The sequence below is a fragment of the Mastomys coucha genome, unplaced genomic scaffold (genome assembly GCF_008632895.1).
Source record: "Mastomys coucha isolate ucsf_1 unplaced genomic scaffold, UCSF_Mcou_1 pScaffold6, whole genome shotgun sequence".
Lineage (NCBI taxonomy): Eukaryota > Metazoa > Chordata > Mammalia > Rodentia > Muridae > Mastomys > Mastomys coucha.
Window position 1 is genome coordinate 24469970 of NW_022196912.1, and position 18645 is coordinate 24488614.

The window sequence follows — 18645 nt, forward strand, 5'->3', positions numbered from 1 at the left end:
CCCCCCCCCCCGTGAGGCGGCCATACTAAAGCTTACCTGGGCTTCCAGTGCTATTGCAAAGGTCCCTTTGCCCTTGGCAAATCTGCTTGTCCGTGAAAGAAGTAACATTGTCCCAGGCATTAATACCTCCAGGACAGGGGACATCTTGTGGTAGTATCCTGAAGACAACACATATGATCATAAATGCACAGCCGAAGAGGTTGGGGTATAGCTCTGTAGTAAACATTCAACAACAAAGCAAGCCATGGGTTCACTCCCTAACACACATGCACATACAAACTTAATCAGGCAATGTAAGTAAGTACTCTCACGTGCACACGCACAACATGCACACGGCAGTAGTGGCTCTCATATGCTGAGCACTTAGCACATCAGTCCTCTCCCCTGATTCAATTACTCACAGAGTCTGCAGCTGAATAAATCCACGGAAGGTGTTGGCCAAATCATCCTTGAGAGGATTTGCTTGAAGGTCTCTGCAAAGTACACAGTTAGCACTCTGTCTGGAGAAGCGTGCTGTCCTAGGCTATCAATCCATTCCTTAGCCTCAGTTGTACATGGTTAGATGCTAATATTAATCTACCTTCTCAAGAGTTATTTCCTATCACCATACTTATCTTTCGGGCGGAAAATACATAACCACTTACATGATAATAGCAGTATAGGCTTGTAAAAAGTTTGGACCAGGATCCTTCAGGGAACAGTTCTGAAGATCTAGCCTGAAGAAACAAAGAGATCAGTGTTAACTGCGCCTCTTTATCATCCCCTACTTCAATGTAATCATGCATCAGTCAATCTAGTTAGCCCTAGCTACTTGTAGACACCTTTTTTTTTTTTTAAAAAAGATTTATTTATTTATATGTAGCTGTCTTCAGACACACCAGAAGAGGGCGTCAGATCTCATTACAGATGGTTGTAAGCCACCATGTGTTTGCTGGGAACTGAACTCAGGACCTCTGGAAGAGCAGTCAGTGCTCTTAACCTCTGAGCCATCTCTCCAGCCCCCACATGTAGACATCTTTATTTACCTAAAATTCAAGTTCATTCTCAAAAGCAACACTTCAAACACATATAAAATCATAGATCCTGTGCTGATCAGTATAGATATGTAGCATTTCAATCAGCAACAGGAACTTCTATTGGGACACACAGTTTTTTGTTTTTAATATTTATTTATTTTATTTATATGAGTACACTGTAGCTGTCTTCAGCCACACCAGAAGAGGGCATCAGATCCCATTATAGATGGATAGATGGTTGTGAGCCACCATGTGGTTGCTGGGAATTGAAACTCAGGACTTCTGGAAGAGCAGTCAGTGCTCTTAATTGCGGTTTTTTTTTTCCCTCCAGGATTAGTAGGTCTCACACTGAAATTCTTTTTTTTTGTTGTTTTTTTGTTTTTCGAGACAGGGTGTCCCTGTGTAGCCCTGGCTGTCCTGGAACTCACTCTGTAGACCAGGCTGGCTTCAAACTCAGAAATCCACCTGCCTCTGCCTCCCAAGTGCTGGGATTAAAGGCGTGCACCACCACACCCGGCCACACTGAAATTCTTACACTCAGAAGTTACTGTTGTTGTTGGAGATTGGACCCAGGGCCTTGTGCATTTCAGGCAAGTCCTAGCACCAAGCCACAGACAGAGATCTTGTTTTGTTTTTTCTGAGACAGGGTTTCTCTGTGTAGCCTCGGCTGTCTAGGAACTCACTTTTTAGACAAGTCTAGGCTCAAATTCAGAGATCTGCCTCCCTCTGCCCCTGAGTGCTGGGATTAAAGATGTGTGTCACCACACCAGGCTAATTTTGAGACAGTCTGTGTCAGTCTCAATCTAGTGACAATCCTCCTGCCTCAGCTTCTCAAATGTTGGGACTAGAAACAATGATCAGCATCCCCACAGAGATCATTTTGAGACAAGGTCTCAATGTGACCCAAGCTAGCCTCAAATTCACTACGTAGCTGTGAGTTACCTTGAACTCCAATATTCCCTCCAAGTACTGAAATTATAAATGCATACCAGGCCCAGACACAGAGGTTTTAAATGAAAGATAAAAAAAAAAAAAGGCAAATTCTGCCCCCCCCCCAAAGTTTTTCCCAAGTAGATTTTCTGTCACAGGTAATTGTAAATGTCTATACATTAATGATTTAAAGCCTCCAAGCAGGATGGTGGTGCACTTTTAATCCGGACACTTGAGAGGCAGAGGCAGAGGCAGGCAGATCTCTGAGTTTGAGACTAGCCTAGTTTACAGAAGTTCCAGGACAGAAAAGTCCTATCTTGAAAAACCAACCAAGGGGGCTAGAAAGATGGCTTAAAGGTTAAGAGCAGTTGCTGCTCTTCCAAATGTCCTGAGTTCAATTCCCAGTAACCACATGGTGGTTCACAGCCATCTATAATGAGATCTAGTGCCCTCTTCTGGCTCAAAGGCATACATGCAGTCAGAATACTGTATACGTAATAAATTAAAAAAACAAAACAAAACAAAACAAAAAAACCCAACCAAATAAAAGGACTTCAACAAATTATTTTTCCATTTACTGAGTGCCTACAAACTACAAAAATCATAACATTATAAAATATATAACTTAGCATATGGCCTGGTTGCAAGCCTGTAATCCCAGCTACTCAGGAAGCTGAGGCAGGGCCACAAGTTCATGGTTAGTGTGGGCAATTAGTGAGATCATGTGTCAAAATACTGAAAAAAAGCCGGATGTGATGGCTCACCCCTGTAATCCCAGTACTTGGGAGGCTGTAACAGGAATGATATGAGTTTGAGGCCAACATGTGCTACATAGTATCAGGATAGAGAGGGCTATATAGCAAGACTCAGTCTCAAAGAAAACAAAAGGAAAAGCAAATCCAAAAAAGGTAGCTTGCATAAGGTCCTAGGTTCATTCCCTAGTACCTAGAACAACAAGAAGAAGACAGAAAAAAAAATTAAGGACTGGAAAGATGGCTTAGGAGTTAAGAGCAAGTACTGCTCCTGCAGAAGACCTGAGTCCAATTCCCAGCACCTACACTGTGCATCTCACAACCGCCTATCATTCCAATTCCTGGAGGATCCAAGGCCTCTGGAATTTTCTAGCACCTGCACTCAAGTGCCTGTACCCAGACAGTCAGACGGACGGACACACACACACACATACACACACACACAATTAAAAATAAAAAATAAAATGAAGAAAAATTTAAGTGTATTTTAGTAAAAATAATAATACAAAGACTTAATAATAAAACAATTTGTCATCCAGGAAAAAAAATCAAAAGATCATTTACCTATCGAAAAATACCACATAAATTTAAATGTTTCAGAATCGAGCATTAAATGTCTCCACTTAGGTACTAATATTTATCCCCAGAGCCTGCTAGGCAAGTCTGTAGACTCCAGTCTGGGAACTCTTTTTGAATATCCAAGGATGTCTTGCCCCCCCTCACCCCAAGATGGTGCCCTTCTGATTCAGGCAGCATCGGGCCTGCATTAGCTTCGAGGTCTCCTCACAGTAAGCAGCTACTCTGGACAAATTGTGCACACCTCCCGGACACCGGGTGCATATCTGCAGAAGAGAAAGAAACCCGATTAAGACCCCAGAAAGAAAAAAAGAACAAACAAGGACCAAGAGTGTTGGTAGCCTTTCCAGAATTCCCATAATGCAAAGCGGAAAGGTGCTCAGAACCCAATTTCTTTCCCTTACAACCTCGCACCGCATCAGCGCACTGCCCAAGTTCCTAGAGAAGATCCTCATGTCTGAGCATCATTACTTGACTATACTATGTCCTCTCCAGAGACCTTTCCACCTGATAGGCATGGTTTGGCAAGTGTTAAAAGGCTGCAGGTACACAGAGCTTCACAATATATAAAGTCGTGCCGTTGCACCACGCACGGCATTCGTGCAACGACAGCTGGCAGAAGAGCCATGGGACTCTGGAGTGGGGAGAACAGTTTAAAGCTATTCAAAAAGCAAGGAGATCAAATTTCAAAGGTCTCTGAATGTGGGCAGGGCGAAGGTGCTAGTGGCCAGCACTACGTGAGTACTCGGGAGCACGATCCCCGCAGGCACGGGGCTAGGGAAAGCTTCAGGGACAAAATCTGAGCTTCGGACTGGCCAAAGGGACAGACTCCGGCGGGCGAGCTCGACTCCAGGCTGACGACCAGCAACCTTCTTCAGCCAGATCTCAAACTTTCTTCTGTACCTCAGGTAGAGCCAGGGCCCTTTCCATGCCCAGAAGTAGGAGCAGGGCAGCCGCCCAAGGTATCGGGCTCACAGAGCCGCCTGACTCCCGAGACGCCATTTTCCGCGGCTTCCCACCGTCTTGACAGCTCGCGAGAGCTGAGCGCGAGGCTCCGCCCCCGGCGTGTCTCGCCGCCGCCGCGAGGCGAGGCTTAACTTCCAAATGCTGTCACTCTGGGGCGTGCCCTCGCCCGCCCCCTGCGCGAGCCGTGGAGCGCGGCGGGATTTGCCCGAGAGTTCGGGCTGCTAGCCGAATTCCGAGTTCAGGTCCCGCGCGTGCTCGCGGTGGACAGACCCACTATCTCTCCCATTCATCCTGGAGATCAGGCCTGTCCAGTTAGCGCTTTAGTTGCCTTGAGCTACTGCACGATCCCTCAGCCCGGTGCGGACACCCGGGCAGTTCCATCCGCCCTTAGTAAACATGGCGGTTCGCCGACCCGGGCGAGCGGGCGGGGAGGGGGGGCGGGATCCCGCTGTCACCAAGTCCGGAGCTGCGAGCCGGGCCGGGCTGGCCTGCGGGCCAGCTACCCACGTGTGGAGATCTCGAAGGTGGGCCGGGCCGGGCCGGGGTAGGGTGGCCCGGGCGAGGCGGGGATTGGGCAGGGCCCGAGAGACTGGTTCAGTCGCCTCGGGGCGGGAGAGGCGGGACTGGGAGGGGGCGGGTCGGCTGAGCCTCTCTCTGTGTGGGCTTTGGGGACGGTCTTAAATACTAGCGCAAAGTCGTGGGTCCGCCACGTGTGGAGGGAAGGGGAAAACTGAGCCGAGAGAGGGTAAGGGTGACGGAGGAGTGAGGATCCGAGGGCGAAGGGCAAACGCTGGCAGGAGGACACGAGCCTGGGAACCCTTCACCTTAATGTTGCGTAGTGTTCGGCAGCCCGGGCAAGGACGCGAAGCGGGAAAGACGCTTCCTTAACTCTTGTTCGTTGCCTTGCCAGGGTGGGGGGGAAAACAATGCTGGTTTCTGAAAGCACGAAGGAACTTTGGTAGCCCTGGCCGAACCACCGACGCAAGGCGAGGTAGCGCTTCCGCAGAGTGGCAGCAGTTCTGACTGGAAGGGCGCTGGGAGAGACCCATCACACCTAAGGGGACAGCTATTGCACTGGGTGACTGCTCCTCAAAAGGTAACTAAAGACAACTAGAGCTCATCTCAGTTCACCTGCCTGTGCTTCCTTTCCACGGGCTCCAGGTGTCTGCCTGGAAATCCTGAATTTACATTTGTCAATATGTTTAGCTGCTGGGATATGTTGTTTTAGTGAGAAAGGCCATTCAGATCTTGAGGAATTTTAAGCCCTAGACATTGGTGGCAGTTGGCCCTGCGGGTATTCCCTTATATTTCAAAGGGGGAAAAGCGTGAGGATTTAGCTCTGTGCTTTCCTAGTTCAGTCTGGTTCCCAGTACTACAAGAAACAAACCCACAAACCTCGATACCTTTCATTGCAGATGAATCCAGTGCAACGTGAGACCTTTTTAAAAGACATGTTCCTTGGTGTGATTCAGTGGAGGTTTTAGAAAGCCACTGTTCTTTTCCTAGAATTGGATCATATGAAATGAAGGTTGTGTTACTACTGGATTGGAGGTTTCCTATCTGCTTACCTCTTCTTCCTCTACCCTAGAGGCTTCTTGGTTCCTCAGTGCAGATAATTAATCAGAAAACTCTAGAAGCAGAGGGACGCAATCGATACTTGGACATACCCAACCACTTGGTGTTTTTATTTTGCGACCATGTAGCTTTGGTTGGCCTGGAACTCATATAGAGATCCACCTGTCTCTGCCCTCTGTGTACTAAGATTGGCCTATGGAAGGTTTCCTTCTTTCTTTCTTTCTTTCTTTCTTTCTTTCTTTCTTTCTTTCTTTCTTTCAAAACAGAGTGTCTCTGTGCAGACCTGGCTGTCCTGGTATTCACTTTGTAGACCAGGCTGGCCTTGAACTCAGAGATTTCCCTCCTGCCACCCAAGTGCTGGGATTAAAGGTGTTTGTCACCACTCTTGTCTATCCTCATCTTCCCTAGCAGTGACAGCTTGCCAAAGAGAAAGAAAACTTAAGGTGTTGCAATATATAAAGGCCTGGGGAGCCTTCTGGTAAAACCAGAGTGCCCATTAGAATCCTTGCTCTAGGCACTGTAGAACATGTGGCCCAGGTTCAGACCTCTTCTTTGTCCCATGAGGCTTATAGTTGAGGGTTAGTCTGTGGGAACCACACCTTGCCAACTAGGCAGTATGTGCCCAAGTGTGTTTGAATATAGTTCAGAAGATGCCCTGTCTCCTGGTGGGCAGGGTGTATTAATCTGTCACTAGGTTAGTTGAAATCTACACTGTTCCATGAACGACTGACTACAGTTAGCACTCTGCTCCTTTCTTAGTCTTGAGACTAGTGAGGTTGGACTGCTGGTGAATTACCTGTGAAAAATTCTTTTTTGTCATTGTGTGTCTGTGTATGTGAGTACTGGTGTGAGGAGGCCAGTAGTGAGGGAACCGCGAGTACAGTGGTTCAAGGCTGCCTGTAGGTACTTGGAACCAAACTTGAGTCCTCCCAGAGCAGCCACAACTCTTTGAACCCCTGAGCCATCTCTTCAGCCCCTGTAATAGATATTCTTCCTATGTGTGGTGGTGTAAGCCTAGAGTTTAAGGCTAGCATAGTCTACATTGTGAATTCTGGGCCAGCCAAGGATACATGGTAAGATCCTGCCTCAAAAAAACAAAACAGCAAGAGTCTTTACAGGTTCTGTAGAGAGGCTCTGAGACAGATTTTCAGATGAAATACTCTGCATTAATTTTTCGAGACAGGGTTTCTCTGTGTAGCCTTGGCTGTCCTGGAACTCTGTAAACCATTCTGGCCTTGAACTCAGAAATCACCTGCCTCTGCCTTCCAAGTGCTGGGATTAAAGGCGTGGGCCACCACTGCCCAGCTATTTAGGAAGATTCTTTTGTGCCATCCTACCTTAGACTTAACTTCTATAAGCTAGAAAATTAGTGCTTAGGGGAGATACTAGATAGGATCTAGGATGTGGCTGATACGTCTAAAGGGGAAAATTTGTGAACAGGTGACAATAAGACACTTATTGCTGGCTCACATGGCAGGTATTCAGAGAATGTTAACTGTTGTCATGTTAGGCTATCTAAATTTGCAGCATTCTCTCGTGTCCCCTTCATGTCAATGAGTACTTCTAGGGGACTTCTTTTTGAGACAAGACCATACACTTAGGAGTGTAGATTGGATGAGGCATCCCTAGGCCTGGGTTCTCATGTTGCCTTGACAGTCATGCTTTTAGAAGGATTCCTTGAGAAGCCGAGGAGATAGTTCAATAGGTCAAGGGCTTGCCATCGAAGTATGAAGACCAAGGCATGGCGTTGCCTGTAGATCTCTGTAAGGTAGCTTGGGAAGCACTGCCTGGAAAAATAACTAAGGAATGTGCCTAATGTCATCTTGTAGCTTCCACATGCTCATGTACATACACACCCTCATGGAAAAATGATAACTTGAGTGAGTTGGGCCTTTATGCTTCTGTGTGAAATGAGAAGGCTATAGGTGATTTAAGGATTATGGCATATTCTTAGAGTTATGGTTTTTCTGTGTGTTTAGAGTTAGAAAAGTAACTTTCAGTCTTCTCTAGGCAACTAACTCCTTCCTAACTCTGAGTAGCACATAGCGTGCCAAGAGTGGTTTAGGCTGAGAGCCTAATCCAGCTAGGAATGCTCTCAAGTGTGAGCTCTCTGTTCTCCATTCTGGCACTTGTGGAGTTGGGTTGGGGGACATAGGGTGATAAGGGCCATTTGGGGCACAGCGCTTGGTTCTGTGATGAGCCCAGAACAAACAGCATCTGTGCTTTCCTCTGACTCCACTTCCTGATCTCTCTCCTCAGCTACTCACAGAATCAGTCAGTGCCTCCACCTCTGTCCTGCCCAGGCAGCCCTGCCTCAGAACAGGGATTGCTTCTCCAGGTACGCGTCTGATCCCAGCAGGATGGGGCGGCTCACTCTCTGCTGCTGGTCACCTTGCCACTTTCTCTGAGTGTCTTTTTTTCAGAGGCCATGGAATCCTAACTTTGAATCTTTTGGCTGCTTTACAGCTTCATCACTTTGTTGCTATTTTGAAAAGTTGTTTATTTGTATATATGGGTGTTTTTTATGCATGTGTATCTGTGTATCGAATGCATGCCTGATGCCACAGAGGCCATAAGAGGGCATCAGATCCCCTAGAATTGGAGTTCCAGATGATTGTGAGCTGCCATGTGGTTGGCGGGGACTAGAACCTGGGTCCTCTACTAGAGCAAGTCCTCTTAAGCACTGAACTTCTCTCCAGCCCCTGTCTGTCTCACTTTTGAATCCTAACACACTGACCAGATCTGTTGTGTTGACCAGACTGTTGTGTCTACCAGGAGCTGAGGTAGAGTGGGAGAGTTTCTCTGGTGATAGTGGGGATATTAAGAAAGGTACAGCTGGGCAGTGATGGCACATGCCTTTAATCCCAAAAGATAGAGAAGGGCACAGAATGGGTGGCCTGCTGATGTTCTGAATGTGGCTTGAGACTGTTGTGGAGGTGAGCTCACTGGTCAGTGCTGACAGGATGACAGCTCAGGGAGGTGAAACTAAGGCCAAGGAGGATGAGGAAACCTGCTGCCATTAGTCTCCATCTCTTTCCTGCTGGGCCGTGGCGCCAGGCTGGGCTCTGCTGGCTCAGTACATTGTAGTGGCTGGGTCTATGCCTGCAAATGGAAGCAGGGGGTTATATGAAGAAAATTAGGCTAGAGTTGATTTTTATTTCACTGCTTGGGTGGAGACCCAAAAAAGGTCTCAAATTCATGGCTGCACACCCAGAGGTCCTGGCCAAGTTGCTGTCTGCTGTCTGCCTCAGCCCTGCTGACAAACCAACCTTACACCTCCTAGGCCTGCACTGTGCTGGCTGGATGGTCTGAGTCCGGCCATGACATGTGCAAAGCCTGTGGGTGGGCAGCCACGAGGGCGGGGTAGCCTTGACTGAGAGAGAAATTTTTTTTCTTTTGGCTTTTCAAGACAGGGTTTCTCTGTGTAGCCCTGGCTGTCCTGGAACTCACTCAGTAGACCAGGCTGGCCTCGAACTCAGAAATGTACCTGCCTCTGCCTCCCAAGTGCTGGGATTAAAGGTGTGCGCCACCACCGCCTGGCTGAGAGAGAATTTCTTACAGCTGTCCCTGGACCATGTCACTGGGTAGAAGAGAAATGCTTCGAGACTGAGTGAGGAACGAGCTAAGTGACAGCTCAGAGCCCAGGAGTACCAAGTCGCTGAAAAGCATAAGCACCATGAGGATGAGTGTGGAGGGCACTGCAGCTCCCTTCCATACAACCACAGACACCAACAGGGCTATTTCCACCTTTTCTGTTGTGGACTATGTAGTATTTGGCCTGTTGCTGGTTCTCTCCCTTGTCATTGGGCTTTATCATGCTTGCCGTGGCTGGGGCCGCCATACTGTTGGTGAACTGCTGATGGCAGACCGCAAAATGGGCTGTCTTCCTGTGGCCCTGTCCTTGCTGGCCACCTTCCAGTCAGCCGTGGCCATCCTGGGGGCACCAGCTGAGATCTACCGATTTGGAACCCAGTATTGGTTCCTGGGGTGCTCCTACTTCCTGGGACTCCTGATCCCTGCTCATGTCTTCATCCCTGTCTTCTACCGCCTGCATCTGACCAGTGCCTATGAGGTGAGCAGAACAGGGTGACTTCCCAGCACAGGGATGGAGAAGGGGATAAGGTACACAAGGGAGGGCTGTGATCCTGGACCGTTAGTTATTCACTGAAAGAATAACTGAGTTTCTCAGTAGTTCCCAGTAGGAGTTAAGCTGGGGGAGGGGCAGAGGAGCACTATGTCTGGGGGGTCCAGAGTATATGTTTTATATATCCGTTCCCTTGTGCTAATAGGCCTCTTGAGGAACAAGGTTATGTATTATGAGGGCTGGAATCTAGAAATACCATGCCTACAAGATACATAAATTCTTTGTACTTCTTTCTAGTACCTAGAGCTCCGCTTCAATAAAGCAGTTCGGATCTGTGGGACTGTGACCTTCATCTTTCAGATGGTAAGTAGAATGTTGTGGAAACTGAGCCTGGGGCAGAGGGGGAGCTGAATTCAGGCTTTCAGAAGCAGGCAGAGCTCCCCCTGTTCTTAAACTGACATGGTTAAAATTCCTATGAGTGAAAATGTAGGGGTTGGGGATTTAGCTCAGTGGTTGAGTGCTTGCCTAGCAAACGCAAGGCCCTGGGGTCGGTCCTCAGCTCTGAAGAGAAAAAATAATAGACAATGTGGGCAAACCCCTGATAACATATCCACTATAGGTATGACAGTGTGGCAGGCTGGGTTTTGGGAGAGGTGAGGGAAGTGAGCCCAGGTGAAGGAAGGCTTGGGGATACTGTCTTTCCACCTGCATCTCTTCTCTCTCTCACATCCTTTCCCCATCCTACAGGTGATCTACATGGGAGTTGCTCTCTATGCACCATCCTTGGCCCTCAATGCAGGTAAGGAGTCCTAGTCCCTGACTTCCAGCCTTGGCAGACTGGGAAAATGCTGTTAGGAAGGGCAGACAGAGTAGAGTGCAGCAATCTGACCTTGAGAGAGTTGACCCATTGACTGGGCTGTTGGCTCAGACTCTAGCAGGGGGAGAGGCAGACTTGGTTCACCTCCATCAAATGCTTATCAGACATTGCCATGCCACACCTGAGCTGGTTCTCGGCGTTTTAGTGGCACTCTGAGAATGCTTGTCCTTACGCTGAAGAATCATTTATTTCATCTTTAATGACTAATTGCTTCTTTTATAGGTGTTTTGTTTGTTTGTTTTTTGAGACAAGGTCTCTGTGTAGCCCTAGCTGCTGTGGCACCCTGCTATACAGACCAGGCTAGACTCCCAGAGATCCCAGATGTTTCTCCCCCACTGAATGCTGGGATTAAAGATGTGCAGCACCACAGCTGGCTATCTCTAGTAGCTTCCCTCACCAGGGCTTCTCTGGAAGAGCTTGCAGAGATAGGAGTGTGACTTTCTGTTTACAGTGACTGGATTTGATCTTTGGCTGTCAGTGCTAGCCCTAGGAATTGTCTGCAACATCTACACTGCACTGGTAATTTCATTAATTCCTGGGGTAATGGCAGGGAGATGGGAGAAGGAAGAGAAGGGACGGCCTAGATAGACAGGAGGTGGGATGGAATTCTGGGGAGTGAGGGTGGAGTGTGCGCTGTGAAAGGAGACAGTGGGATTCTGGCTCCACTGTTTCAGGGATGGTTCAGAGGCTTTCTGGGTAGTATAATGTCCACCCTTCTGGTTGAGTTGACCTTTGTGACAGATGTACTGCTTTTTCCCTGCAGGGTGGGCTGAAGGCTGTCATCTGGACAGATGTGTTCCAAACACTGGTCATGTTCCTAGGGCAGCTGGTGGTTATCATTGTAGGAACAGCCAGAGTGGGTGGCTTGGGGCATGTATGGAATGTGACTTCCCAGTACGGCCTCATTTCTGGGATTGAGTAAGTATGTGCTTCACCTGTCTGGTGTCTGTAGCACCTAGGGGCTGCAGAGCCTGATCTCATGTCTTTTTTAGTAAGCAGAGAGAAACCTGGCAATACCAAACAGGGAGAAAGGTGATGGGTGGGTGCCTGACTGGTATTCATAGAAAGCCTGGACATCGCCTGGATGTATACCTGAGATGAGGCTAGGGTTGGAGAAATGGAATCTTCTCTCCAACTTCCTGAGCTATCTCTTGAGTCTTCTGGCTCCTTGCCTTATGCCATTCTCTGTTCTATCCTTCACTGACCTCTCTTACCAGAAAGATCGGCATCTTGGCTGTAGCAGTAACCAGGTAGTATTTGTTGCAGGCTGGATCCTGACCCCTTTGTGCGTCATACTTTCTGGACTTTGGCCTTTGGAGGTGTCTTCATGATGCTCTCCTTGTATGGAGTGAATCAAGCTCAGGTGCAGCGCTACCTCAGTTCCCACTCAGAGAAGGCTGCTGTGCTGTGAGTGCAGTGGGGGAAGGACTGGAGGGAGAGCTTGGGAAGAGGCTCCTGAAAGGCAGTGGGGTGGGACAAGGTTCAGGATTCTGACCCCCTTACTGGGGCCTTTCTGGAGGCTCAGCAGGGCATGTGTAAGAGTGTTCATGTTATCTCTGTCTTTTGCAGCTCCTGCTATGCAGTGTTCCCTTGCCAGCAAGTGGCCCTCTGCATGAGCTGCCTCATTGGTCTAGTCATGTTTGCCTATTATAAGGAGTATAGCATGAGCCCCCAGCAAGAGCAGGCAGCCCCTGACCAGGTGAGAAGGCCTCTCTTGCTCCTTCCTGTACTCTTGAGAAACCAGTCTGGGTCATTAAGCAGAGTATCTGTGTGGCTGAATTGGAAAATATAGATGAATAAGTCTTTGCTATCCTGAGGTCTTTGCTGTCTAGCATGTCAGATTCCAGTCCCCAACATATCTAATCAGTGCTCACCGCATTTGATGGGTGTGAACCAAGTGATACCAACCCCCCACTGTGTACCTCATGCTCTATTGGAAACTGTTGCATGTCTGTTCTCATCTCAGCTTCCCAACAACCCTACTTTACAGGAGATAGGCTTGGCGAGGTAGGCAGCATGCTGAGGTCATACTACTCATCAAAACAGAGGTAGTGCAGAATGGGCTGTGTAGTTTGCTCTTCAGAGTCCAGAGGCAGATGCCTTCATGTCTGGCTCCTCTTCCTGATGCACCTGGCTCTGGATTGATTGGCAAGGACATGTCTAGGGGCTTTTCCACACAGAAAGCAGGGGTGGCATCTCTGTGCTCTGCTCTACTTGGCAGTTAGTCCTCTACTTTGTGATGGACCTCCTGAAAGACATGCCAGGGCTGCCTGGGCTCTTCGTTGCCTGCCTCTTCAGTGGATCTCTCAGGTACTCCTTTCTGCAGCTTGCCCTAGACATGGTGTGCTCCTCTGCTGGAACAGGATGCCTGTCTGCTTTGGATGGCAGGGCGCGGTTTAGCCTCTCCCAAGACTTGCTTTCGTTTGACAGTATCAGTCATCTACTTGATAAAATCTATATACTTTCATCAGAAAAGGCTTGCCTTCAAACCTCTGGGATAGCCTGGGCTAGGGGAGGGTGGTTTCTGACCTTTATGCCTCTGAGCCCTCTGCAGAGTTCTGCCTTTTTTGGCTCTCATCTCTTTCCCCCCTTTTAGCACCATATCCTCTGCATTCAATTCACTGGCAACCGTCACGATGGAAGACCTGATCCAGCCCTGGTTCCCTCAGCTGACTGAAACCCGGGCCATCATGCTTTCTCGGAGCCTTGGTAGGATTACTGCTAAGTCTTGTTCATTCTGAGATCTGTATACACTGTCATCTGTATTCTGTAGCTTATGTGTGTCCTGGGCTCAGCACATGCCCCATGCAGCACACAGCCTTCACCGCATTGTGCATTGCTTGCAGGGGGGATCAGTACATAGGGCCTGGGTCTCTGAGGACAGGACCCTGGGGCTGGGGCTGGGCTAATGGACACATCTCAGACGTGGTAGTTTGGTTGGAGGGTGTGTAGTCCTCTCCTTGTTTACTCACATCAGTTTATTTCCCCTCCTCTGTTTTTCCCCAGCCTTTGCCTATGGGCTCATTTGTCTGGGAATGGCATATATTTCCTCTCATCTGGGATCAGTGCTCCAGGTAATGACTGGAGAAGAGAAAGAAAATCTTGGCAGGAATGGGGGGATTTGTTCGAGACAAGAAATGAAGATAGCTGTTTTGAGAGGGATGGAAATTTTCCTTTTGAAAATAATTATTGCATTTAAGCTGGGCATGGTGGTGCACACCTTTAATCCCAGCCCTTGGAAGGCAGAGGCAAATGGATCTCTAAGTTCAAGGCCAGCCTTGTCTACACAGCAAGTTCCAGGATGGCCAGGACAACAACAACAAAACAAAACTGTTTCAAAAAACTAAAGAAAGCCGTTGCATTTATTCATTTCTTGTGTGGATACCTGCATGCCAGTGCCTAAGTGGAAGAGAGCAGCTTTGGTTCTCCACTTGTACCATGTAGGTCCTGAACACTGAACTCAGCGTCAGCCTTAATAGCAACTACCTTTATCCCCTGAGCTATCTCACCAGTCCCATAAATTCTTAGCTAGATGGTACTTAGCAGTAAACACTCTCAAGTGACCAGAAGCCCCAGTGTCATTTCTAGGATACTGTTAGCGCAGAGAGACCTAGAGCTTAGTGTCAGAGCCCAGAGCATCTTCACAGCCATTCCTGCCCTGGAAGAAAGCCACAGCTGGTGGCTGGAATGGAATCTGGAGTCTGAGCCTGTGTGTTCTGTTCTTTTCCGTTGATCCAGGCAGCGCTCAGTATCTTTGGCATGGTTGGAGGGCCACTGCTGGGACTCTTCTGCCTCGGGATGTTCTTTCCATGTGCCAACCCTCTTGTGAGTGAGTTATCTGCCTCCCCAGATATGCATGTGACAGAACTGGGATGCTGGGACTTTCTAGGGACTGGTGTGAAGGTTTGTAGCTGGTCTGTAGCAGGAGAGTTGACTGTGTCTCTGGGCAGGGTGCCATTGTAGGCCTGTTGACGGGACTCACCATGGCCTTCTGGATTGGCATTGGGAGCATAGTAAGCAGGATGAGTTCTGCTGCGCCATCCCCTCCCCTTAATGGATCCAGTTCCTTCATGCCCAGCAATCTAACTGTGGCCACTGTGACCACCCTGATGCCTTCTACCCTGTCCAGGTGAGATGGGACTCACTCTTTCTCCTTGGGTAGTAGCTCAGTTTTGAGGGATTTTATGGGGACCTCGCTAAGGGATGGGTTACTATAGGCTGTAAGCAGGGTTAGGTTGGGTTCTGAGACTTTGTAGGTGTGTGGCTCAAAGTGTCTGAAGAATGCTCTGAGAAAGCACTGCTTACTGTCCTTACCCTCTCATCCTAGGCCCACAGGACTGCAGCAGTTCTATTCCCTGTCCTATTTATGGTACAGTGCGCACAACTCCACCACAGTCATTGTAGTGGGCCTGATTGTCAGTCTGCTCACCGGTGAGGGTGTGGGATTGCCACACAGAAAAATGAGGGGCAGAGGGCACTTTCTAGTCTAGGGGAAGTGGGATCCTGCCTGTGTGGACACTGAGTGTCAGTAGCAGCCAGTCTTCCCTGCTGACATCAGAGTGGGCTGGAGGACTGGGACTTTGGTACAGGGAGGGGTTCTGAAGGATTCTGACTGACAAGCACCTTTGCCTTCAGGGGGAATGCGGGGCCGGTCCCTGAACCCTGGCACCATTTACCCTGTGTTGCCAAAGCTCCTTGCACTCCTGCCCCTATCCTGCCAGAAGCGGCTTTGCTGGAGAAGCCATAGCCAGGTGAGACCTGCTGACCTGTAGCCATTCCACCATTGGTTGTGCCTCCCTGGGAAGGTCTGAAGTGGACTGTCTCACCTTTGCTCCACCTGCCCTTGCCACCCTCACCTCTGCTCTTTGTGTTCCCCAGGATATCCCTGTGGTCTCCAACCTGTTTCCAGAGAAGATGAGGAATGGAGTGCTGCAGGACAGCAGAGACAAAGAGAGGATGGCTGAAGATGGTCTTGTCCACCAGCCGTGCAGCCCTACCTACGTTGTCCAGGAGACCTCCCTGTGACCTGTGATGGGACTCTGTCCTCACTGCAGAGCAGCAACCAGAGGCTAGTTTATAGTGCAGAGATGAGTGTTCTGCAGCACTGAGGTGGATGACCTAGCCCACAGTAGAGGACTTCCATGGAAGCTGTTGCATGCAAGGGCGAGACAGTTTTTCCTTATCCCTCGCCAATCTTCTCTTACGATCAGGCTCGAAGGGTACAGAATCACATTGCACCTGGGGAAATAAATGAATACACTAAGGGTGGCTTTGGATTAAGTGACCAGGGTTCTTACAACTGCCCCAGGGCCTGATTTGGCAAGATTGACCAGCTCCAGCATTAAACATTAGGTCTTTGGCCCTCTGGTGATTCCTTCACTATCATGTAAGCCTGTGTCATCTCAATCCATTGTGAGCCCCTGTGGTCTTTCCAGTTCTCTGTAAGTCCCCCTCATTCTCACTTACCTCGATTCTTGAGAGGGAGGCTTTGGTGTCCTTGGGTCTAGGCATAGACAGTTGTGTGCATCTACTTGTGTAGAGGGGGCAGTTTTCCACATCAACCCTCACCCTCTCCAGGCGGTACTTAAGAGATGGGGCCCTCACCAGGACCCTTTATGCAGTGTGCTATCCTCTGAACTCCTAAGCTAAGCCACCCTGTTGTCATTCTGTCATCTGTGCAACTATTATTTCCTTTGAGAGTTTACTCTTCATGCATTTTGTTCCTAGGGAATAAAAATAGCTGTTAGACCTGGTGTCTGACCTCTTTGTTCCTTCAAGTAACCACCTGTCCCCTGGAGAAGATAAAATCTCTGTGTGTAGGTGTTTTTTTCTACTGAGGCAGAGAACTTGTGGCCTCCAGTCTCTGTAGGTGGCTGGAGGGAGTGGGGGCAGAGTTAGGGCCATTGCTTCTTGAAGTGTCTCATCTCATCAACTGCCAACCTCAGTTGTCAATACAAGAACTGCTTTGAGACTGTCCTGTTGAAGCTAGAGAAAGAGTATTAACGTGAGAAATAACACTGGCTTGCCTGGTTAGCAGGGATACTGCCCGTGCCTCCTATACTTAGTCTCTTCCCCTGCTTGGCCCCATCTGCTATTCAGAGCAACAACTATGCACACATTCTCAGGGTCTCAATAGAGACACGGGGCCAGGTAGATCTGAGGGTTCAGCCACAGCCCAACTGCTCTCTATGTCCCATGCAGCTCAGAGCAGGACTTGGTGTCTCAGTATCCACCCCGAGCTTTGGCTAAAGTACAGCATAGGCCATTAAGATGGCTATAAAGCCTGATCACCTGATTCCATCTGAGACATGCATGATAGGAAAGAACTGACTCTTGAAAGTTGCCCTCTAGCCGGGTGGTGGTGGTGCACACCTTTAATCCCAGCACTTGGGAGGCAGAGGCAGGTGGATTTCTGAGGCCAGCCTGGTTTACAGAGTGAGTTCTAGGACAGCCAGGAACCCTGTCTTGAAAAACAAAAAAAAAAAAAAAAAAAAAAAAGTTGCCCTCTAACCCCAAGCTATCCAATGGTATGTGCGTGTGTACGTGTAGCAGAGGCATAGCTGTGATGTCAGAGTTTGGGGGACACAAGGATGCAGATGTTATTTTATGAGGGAATTTCTGTCCCACTCTTTCCTATTTAGCTCCCAAATAAAGGACCAAAAAGAAAAAAAATCTGGTATTTTATTTACAAGTAGCTGGCACTGTGCTATGCAGGTTCTGAGCTGTTCTAACCCAGCTAGGAAATTAACCAGATGAATGCCCCATTGTCAATAGTCTTGCTCTGTTTCATGTGTGTTTCAATGCAAGCTTCCTTTGGCCATGTGCTCATGGTCCATCCTGCCTCATGGTGACCTCCTCCTCCTTTTCTTCTCATGGTTGCTGCCTGAGACTCCCTACTCTATCTCTCCTGCCCAGTCACAGGCCACAAACCTTTCATTAACCAAACAGGGACTATTGGGGAGCATTCGTTAGAGAACATTTGTTAACACAGTGTCTCAGGATCAGGTAGCCGTCTAGACAGGAGCATACAACTCAGCTACTGAATACACAGACACAAGAACAACCCCAGCACAAGTTAGACCTTAGCTCAGAATAAGAATTAGCTCTCACTGTTGCCTAAGCTGCCTACAGACTGGTGGTGACATAATCCTCTTGCCTCATCATCCAAGTGACTTGACTAGAGATGTGTAACTTTGTGAGTCACCATTCAGTCCCTTTCTCCTGCTGTCTTGGCCAGCACTGTGGAAGGAACAAGGCTCATGTCCAAACAGATCAGTCACTTCCTCCCTTCAAAGGGCTGGAGAGGTTGATCTGGGTGAGAAGGCTTATTTATGGTCTTGCAGAGGACTTGGATTCAGTTGCCAACATCTACAGGATGGCCCGCAACCATCTGTAACTTAATTCTTGGGGTTCTGATCCCCTTTTCTGATCTTTGTGGATATGCAGGAAAAACATACGCATTAAAAAAACTTTTTAAAAAGGAAAGAAAGGCGTGCTTTTGATTAAGAATCAGCAATGGAGGTCGTTAAAGATATAGTGGTACAAGCCCAAAATAAGAACAATATTTAAACATTGGATTTTATTGTAATAAGGCTGTACTTCAATGACCTTCACATCACCAAAGGATTTTACCTCCATCGTAGCTAAGCTGAGAGTTGACGGTTCTGCTGCGCCAAGGAATGAATTGTAGGTATGATTTTTGGATACAGATTTCCTGCTATGGTCAAAGCTATTTAACTTGCGTGTCTTTATTCTCAGCCCACAGAGAACAGGTTACATTCATTTAAGAAATGGTGTGTGTAACCAGTCAGAATGGCTAGGATAAAAAACTCAGGTGACAGCAGATGCTGGAGAGGTTGTGGAGAAAGA

At 48.4% G+C, this 18645-nt stretch overlaps 2 protein-coding genes across 5 annotated transcripts in view; one reads left to right on the forward strand and one right to left on the reverse strand.

Annotated features, from left to right (window-relative positions):
- The window catches only part of Atraid (all-trans retinoic acid induced differentiation factor), a 5612-nt gene extending 1285 nt beyond the window's left edge, over positions 1-4327 (reverse strand). The window contains exons 1-5 of the mRNA XM_031355442.1: positions 4178-4327; positions 3422-3540; positions 645-716; positions 402-473; positions 37-158 (exon numbers count right to left, since the gene is read on the reverse strand). Coding sequence (XP_031211302.1) covers positions 37-158; positions 402-473; positions 645-716; positions 3422-3540; positions 4178-4276 — 484 coding nt within the window. The 5' untranslated portion in view covers positions 4277-4327. The remainder of the gene's footprint in view (positions 1-36; positions 159-401; positions 474-644; positions 717-3421; positions 3541-4177) is intronic.
- A 20-nt stretch (positions 4328-4347) lies between these two features.
- Slc5a6 (solute carrier family 5 member 6) lies at positions 4348-16529 on the forward strand. Of its 4 annotated transcripts, XM_031355438.1 has the most exons (18): positions 4348-4764; positions 5151-5336; positions 8075-8153; positions 9377-9887; positions 10197-10262; positions 10647-10698; positions 11228-11295; positions 11540-11694; positions 12043-12183; positions 12346-12475; positions 12998-13086; positions 13373-13485; positions 13783-13850; positions 14515-14601; positions 14727-14905; positions 15104-15207; positions 15412-15527; positions 15655-16529. In XM_031355438.1, exons 4-18 carry the CDS (start codon positions 9492-9494, stop codon positions 15799-15801), a joined length of 1911 nt encoding a protein of 636 aa, XP_031211298.1. In that variant the 5' UTR covers positions 4348-4764; positions 5151-5336; positions 8075-8153; positions 9377-9491; the 3' UTR covers positions 15802-16529. The 4 variants fall into 4 exon arrangements, with proteins under 4 accessions (XP_031211298.1, XP_031211299.1, XP_031211300.1 ...); XM_031355439.1 differs by lacking the exon at positions 8075-8153; XM_031355440.1 differs by lacking the exon at positions 15104-15207 and having other exon boundaries at positions 15655-15789.
- The last annotated feature ends 2116 nt before the right edge of the window (positions 16530-18645 follow it).

Bases quoted from the DNA above. Each gene is read 5' to 3' on its own strand.
- Slc5a6 (XM_031355438.1), top strand. From the start codon at position 9,492: ATGAGGATGAGTGTGGAGGGCACTGCAGCTCCCTTCCATACAACCACA. The intron at 13,486-13,782 runs GTAGGATTACTG...GTTTTTCCCCAG, and splicing joins CATGCTTTCTCGGAGCCTTG to CCTTTGCCTATGGGCTCATT. The intron at 15,208-15,411 runs GTGAGGGTGTGG...CTTTGCCTTCAG, and splicing joins GATTGTCAGTCTGCTCACCG to GGGGAATGCGGGGCCGGTCC.